The sequence below is a fragment of the Drosophila suzukii genome, chromosome 2R, assembly GCF_043229965.1.
Source record: "Drosophila suzukii chromosome 2R, CBGP_Dsuzu_IsoJpt1.0, whole genome shotgun sequence".
Lineage (NCBI taxonomy): Eukaryota > Metazoa > Arthropoda > Insecta > Diptera > Drosophilidae > Drosophila > Drosophila suzukii.
The window spans coordinates 9,902,889-9,909,845 of record NC_092081.1 but is presented as its reverse complement, the minus strand read 5'-3'; the positions used below and the strand labels follow the sequence as shown (position 1 = coordinate 9,909,845).

The following is a 6,957-nucleotide window of genomic DNA, read 5'->3' as shown; positions in this document are numbered from 1 at the left end:
ATTCATTATACCCAGAACCTTCTAATTTGTTCATTACTGATGGATAAAAATATCTTTAAATCAAACAATGCTCAAAACAATAAACATCGTCATAGGGGGAGGAGAAAAAACTGAGGTAATCAGCCGCAAAACAAATTAATCAGCAAGGCAATCACCGACATTAATTGCGAATAAACCGCGAAAATAAATAAACGTTTTTGCCATACTCTGACCCACTGTGCAGGCAAAATCGGGGATCTTACGGGATGGAAGAGGGGAAACTTCCCGCCAAATGACAAAAGACGAATTAAAACTAACAAATTTTTGGCTCATTATTTGTTCTGGCTCCTCCAAAAAGCGCGAACCACAAAAAACACCAAACACTTCATTATAAACAGATCGTGGTGTTGAAGGGGGAATATGGGGGGCATAGGTATATCTGGGATCTCCAGCTCAAAAGCTTACAGCGATCGCTGGGCTCCAGTGTTTTCAGTCGTCAAACGACAGCATCCAACATCAGTCGCTAGTTGCGGAATCCACAGAAGCTTCAGAATCGGCAGAAACATTGTTTACCTGAGTGATCTTACAAGATGTTTGGCAGTCATCGGTTTATGGTAATTGTGATTGATCGCCCACGGCGAAAGATTGAAAAATATACAAGTTGCCATTAGCTTGTACATTTTTTTCATCAGCTAAATAATTTATACCATTTATAGTGTGAAATTAATTGCATGTTTTCGAAAAATATCTTTTGAAGTTCAAGTACATTGCAAAATAGGAAATACAGCCTAATTTGCTTTTTGTTGTTAAAAAAGATAATTCATTTTTAAAGCAAACCAAAATGTTTCAACAATTTGTCTTGCTAAATAAAATGTAATTTACTTTTTGATTTGCATACAATTTAAGTACATCTTCTTGGTATTCAAATGAAAAATGCATTCATAATATTCTGTTTCCCAAAACACTTTTACAACTAAAATCTATCAAAGTAACAATTCCATATACTCTTTCTATAATTCATAATTCATAAATAATCCATACTTTTAAATTTAAATAAATTTATTTATGATTGTATATATACTTTTCAATTTAAATAAATTTATTTATGATTGTATATATAAATTAAAGTAATAAACTTTATTGAAACTTTAATTATTTTGATTTAATTCTTAAAACCCCTTTCAGCTCTGCTTCTTCTGCCTTGGCGCAGTGATTAGTGTGTCCCTGGCCATCGAGGAGTCCTCAGACATCGAGGAGGATGTGATCAGCATTGCCAACCAGACGCAGAAGGTGATCCGCGTGCATCCGCAGGACCTGCCTCCCAAGAAGGACAACACGGGCAGCCAAATGAACTCGGCCTTCTTCCAGATCCAAACGCTGCGTCCCCCAACGGGATCAGCTTCCGCTTCCGGTTCTGGACCCGTTTCCGTTTCCGGTCAGCGACAGTACGTGGACTCCAAGCAGATGCGGAAGAGGCGTCCTCGACCCGCCAAGCTGCTGGGTGGAAATGGGAATGGGAATGTGGCCGCCAGTGGTGAAGATGAGACGCAGCCAGCCTTGAAATACCAACTAAAAGCCTTTCCCAAGCAGAAACTCAAGCAGCAGAAGCAGCTAAACTTGGACGCTACGTCGGCTGCAGGGGAGCAGGTGGACAGGGTGGATCGTGTGGAGGTCCAAGGTCAAGTATTACCCGTCCAGATGACACCGGGCCCCTATCCCATCTACTACGTGGTGTCCAAGACCAACGGACGCTTCGGCAAGTTCCCCATCAAGTCGTTTCGCTCGCCCTCGGAGTTCGCCAAGTATCTGGTGAAGAGCAAGGCGGAGCCCATCGCCCGGGATCAGCGATTCGAGATGATCTTGTGATCTTCCCTGCTCCTAACCACTTAGTCAAAGCTAAAGCCTAAATTATTACCCCCTAATCGTAGTCGTAACTATAATATTATAAATGCTTAATGCCGCAATAAACCCATGTCTAAATTTAGCCAATGAAACAAAAGCCCAAAAACGTTTTGAGTCATAGTTTAAAGATTCTTTCCCTTAATTGCTTGGGTTTTTTTTATATTTGTATTTTTATTTGTTTTGCTTCTGCGCTCTGGTAATTACATGGCATCTATCTTCATCTCTGACTCCATCTGCGGAGTTTAGCTAACTGTTTTGCTAGCTGTTAACTGGCCTTGTCATATGCTAATTTGCCAGCGAATCGAATCGAGTGTCGCGTATAATTAAGCCCCGCATACCCATAACTATTGTCTGGTATTTACATAGAGGCAACAATGGATAGGTGGATAGGTAGATACGTAGATACGTAGATACATTTGATTTATGGCGTTCCCCTTTCGGCGGCTTTCTTGCGAATATCTATCCAAGTGTCGTTTGCCTTTGTCTTTCTTCAGGTTCCCTTTGTTCGCCACGATTCTTCTCCTGCTTTCTTCGCCAAACTACAGAACTTTCTCCCGCCCATGTATAGAATATGATATGTTTTTAAAGATATGCATAGTTTTGATAAAAGAATCGTTCTTAAATACAAAAAATCGTGATCACATTAATTTTTTCAGAACAACATCGTTATACTTACTTTACTTTCTATAGTTTCTGTTATAAACTTATATTTGATCAATTTAATTATAATTGTAATAAGAATATTTTAAAGATATAATATAATGTTAATAGTTTTGAGAACATAATCGTTGTTGAACCCAAAAGAGTTTATGTTTGCTATAATATGGTTACATTATTTGTTAGATTTTTTAAACTAAAAAAAATCGATACTGTCGATAATGAATTCGGTTATTAACTCCAATTCGATCAATTAAATTGTAAATAATTGAGCAGTCATAATTATAATCAGGAGAATACATCGAAATCATCCACCCGCAATCAGGAAAACTGTCAGATACTTTTCACTCGACTCCGCAAATCAGAAGCGAATGGAGGAAATAATAATTGCGATTTTTATGGCACACATGAATCTGGGGGTTGTGTCTCTAAGTCTGGTTAATCAACCTGCCGGTGGTCCCCCGACTTCGGAAAATACCCCACCCATTCGCCCACTGCATTTCCCATTACTTTTGCTCATTTCGACTCCGGCGAATGTGTAATGAACTTGTGGGCATGACGAGAACGCTGGAACAAAGTGTGATATCGAAATTTCCCAAAGGATTCAACGCCATATTTTTGCCAGCCACGAAAAAGATTCCTTCCTTGCAGGACTCCCTCTCTCCATCTTCCATCTCGAATGTGTATGCGTGGAAAATAAAAGGCGAAAATAAAGGAAGAAAACCCCCAAAAAAAAAGGGAAATCTTCAGACAGCTTCCACAACTAGCTAGTCCAACTTCTGTGGTACTCGTATAATCAAGCGTAAAAATGCGAAATTAATCAACTTCAGAGTCGACTCAAGTCTCAAGTTAACAACGCACAAGGAATTGAATTAAAACTTTTCGACCCCCCAGTCACCCCTTTTCCCGGAAAACTGCCCTGAGAACTCGGGTTTTTATTCAATTATGTATTTGCGCTTGTCCTGCAGTAAAAATTACAATCCACGGGACAAGTCAACAGAATTATGAACACGCCTGGGCAGTAAAAAGTAAATAAAATTCCAGCTCCGCGGAAAAGGAAGACAAAAAAAAAGTGTATATATTTTTCAAACTTTTCTCGGCGACAGAAGCGGGATTTTTTTCACTTTTTTTTGGTACCGTTTCGGGCGAGTTTCTTTTCTGCGGTAATTGCAACGTCTCGCTGTCCTCGGGGAAATGTGAAACAATAAATGAAAATAAATGAATTTTTGTTAGCCCAATGGCCAGCAACCTCGGCCAATCGCCGCCGGGCAGGAAGAACGTAAAAAATTTCATTAATTTCCAGCTTGGCGGCTAACCGCCAACTTGATAACTTAACTTCATTGGGCCAACAACGTTTTCCCTTCGAATGACATTTGACAGCCCTTCGAAGTTCGAACTTCAAGAACATTCAAGGATCCACGAAAAGGGCGCTACGAACAGGGAGCAGGACCAGTCGAAAGCCATTTGATCAAAAATTAATGTGTAGTTTGGAACATTCTGTCACATTATACGCGTGTCAGACGGTTTAAAGGGTTACAAATTGGGCGGCCAAAGACAACACAGCCAGGTGCCGAGGGGTGGAAATTGTCGAGGAAAAGCAGCCACCTTGGGCCCCTGCTCTACGAAATATTGACAATTTTTCTAAATTACTTATATATTTTTACAGTATACACTTAAACTTAGTGATCTGAAATGCAGATAAGTTAGCTTTTTACACACCCAAAAATTGAGAACGAAAAAAAGCCAAGATCAAATGGATTCAATTTCATAATTTTGCCTTCTTCCTCCTTTTAAAAAAAATGTTCTTGAATTCAAGACGAAAGTGCTCTCAAGTTTGTTTTTCAAGATTAAGATATTTCGAAATAGTAGTTAAAGAAGTTAAAATTTTGGATTTGGAGACGATCGTAGTCTCAGTTTCTTGGTTCTTTCACACCACTGTGCCCTAGCTCACATAGGCATCAGCATCGGCACTGCCAAGTTTGGCCCATAAAAAACCGTGCCCTCATGTCCTCGAGACGTTGTTACTGACAGCCACGTGAAAAGGAGCAGGACCAGAAACACAAACTTTGCGACAGGCCGCCAAAAAAAATAAATGGTGACCCAAGCAGGCCAGGATTGCTCGGAGGAGGAGCAGGGGTCGACGGAGGACCAAGGGAGCAGGTCGGCCGAGAACGACGCTGCTTAAATATTAATGCCCCGGGAGTCGGTGGGGCAGACCATGAATAAATTTTTGGCTATGAATTTTCAATAGCCCGTCCTCCTCTTAAACTACGTTCGCAATTTGTTCCACGACTTTAAGAGTGTCAACCACTCGCAGGTGAGTTTGCAGGGCATTAGGTGTCAGGTGAGTCACCGCAGTACCGAAATCGAACCGCAAAAGGGTCAGCGGAATTGAATTCATTTCGATTTTCACTTCCGTTTCCTGTGTTGCATTGCGGTTCCACTTCGACCCCGATTCGAACTCCCAATGCGTGGGAACTTTACGAGCCTGCCAGGGAAAAAGGTGCAAGCGGGTGGAGGTGGGCACGTGCGTATGGCGCCAATTGCCAAATGACCACAAAAGTTCAGAGGTCCAGTGGCCAGGCCATAGATGGCCCAATAAATGCTGTTCAATGCTGCACGGAGAACAATATACCTTAAGTAATTAAAAAATTTGTGTTTAAATTATATATGTTATAATATTTTTCTTGCTTTTAATACCTGTTACATAAAGATTAGGTTGTCAAATATTTTTTAAAATAAAAAATAAATACCTTGTTGTTTTGTTTTCATTTCTTGCACCTACATACATTTAAAACAAAAGTAAGCCAAAATGTTGTTTTCAATTCAAGAAGTTCCCCAAAGTTCAACAAATTCGAGAAGAAATGATCGTAAAATGGAGATGAAAGAGGTCTTGATTTTGCTTTTTTAAGGCGAAAGAAGTCCGACAAACCAAAAGCACTTCATCTCGGCCTAAAGATTATATTCCTAGCATATAATCGCATTTTTAAATAATTTATAAGTTAGAAATATATCTTATGAGAGGTTAGACAATAAGGAACTGCTTATTTAATTTGAAATTGCTTAACAAATGTTATATATCGTATTTTATTAAATTTTTCTCTGTGTGGATGTGGAGCCCTAATCAAAAACCGGACTCCAGGCGGAAGTGCTCTACCCCCAGCACCGCACCCATCCCAAAACCCAACCACTGGGCATCACGAACCCAAACTGACATTGCCCACTGATTTTATTTGCTCATCCGAAGCACTTTATGAAGCTTTTATTTGATTTTTATGCCAGCCGCTATTTCCATTTCTGTAATTGAATTGTCATTGTGCGGACAAGCCACGCAGCTAACCACTGACTACTGGTTGGTCCTCGATGAGGTCCTTGTTTTTTGGACATCCTTGTGGTTCTGGTTGGTCAGCCTTGGCGCCCGTCCACCCGTTCGATATGTCCGGACATGTCAAAAACGGTTTTGCGCTTGATTGGCGCTCGGACCCCCGGATAAACACCCAGAGGTATACGAAAGTGACGGACGCAGGTCAAAGGACACAGGACGTGGCACGTCCCGGGGAAAAAAGGGTTGCGGTCACAAAGTTCCGCCCCAAGGCCATGGAATTGGTATAAAAATTGCCAGTTAGAAGTGTCCATTCATTGGCAAATTGCCGCAATTGATGTGGGTGGGTTGGGTTTGTTTTGAAAACTTAGTGCTCGGGTGATGTGCTAAAATGTCGCCACACAAAAGTGAGCAAATAAAAGTGTCACAGGGAGAAAAGCAATTTTAAGTTTTCCTCAACTGGGGGAAGGTGTTTCCATTTGTAGAAAACCTGAGACACCTGCTGAGATTGCAACTATAAAAGGATACGTAACAGAATACAGCCTGACTGAGATTTGCTAGTAAAGGAAAAAAATGTGGTAGATTGTATTAATAGCCCTCACAAGGTTGTAATCTTCTAATGGACATGCAAGGATTCTTATAAAGCTTGTATCTAAATACCTCTTGAACAATATTTTAAAGGACAACAAAAAGTGCACTTATCTTCTTCTGATTTGTATTACTGTTTACCTTCTTGTTTTTGGATAGTACGGTGTAAAGGATCAACATTTTAAAGTTCGTAAGCCAGTAAAATTTTATACAGATTATCGATTGTGGAAAATATATTAATTATAATATAATGATTATTTGTAACTATTCACATTTAATCGCAAAAAAAAATAATTTAAATGTATATTACATTAAGAATAATTCCAGAACACTATACATATATTCTTGATAAAATAAAATGTCCTCTAACCGGGACTCACATATATCAATTCGAATGTTCTTGGGATCCCACCCTTCAAAAGACGCCTTCCACCTGCTCAAAAATGCAAACTCGCTTTTGCACACTCTTCGATGCCCATTTCGAGGACAATTTGAGCAGTTTTCATATT

General features: G+C 39.9%; 1 protein-coding gene across 2 annotated transcripts; it reads left to right on the top strand.

Moving 5' to 3' along the window:
* Positions 1-434: 434 nt before the first annotated feature.
* Positions 435-1,978, top strand: LOC108008608 (uncharacterized). Of its 2 annotated transcripts, XM_017072489.4 has the most exons (3): positions 435-593; positions 1,165-1,513; positions 1,570-1,978. In XM_017072489.4, the coding sequence occupies exons 1-3, from the start codon at positions 570-572 to the stop codon at positions 1,884-1,886; spliced, it is 690 nt and encodes a 229-aa protein (XP_016927978.3). In that variant the 5' UTR covers positions 435-569; the 3' UTR covers positions 1,887-1,978. The 2 variants fall into 2 exon arrangements, with proteins under 2 accessions (XP_016927978.3, XP_016927977.3); XM_017072488.4 differs by having other exon boundaries at positions 1,165-1,978.
* The last annotated feature ends 4,979 nt before the right edge of the window (positions 1,979-6,957 follow it).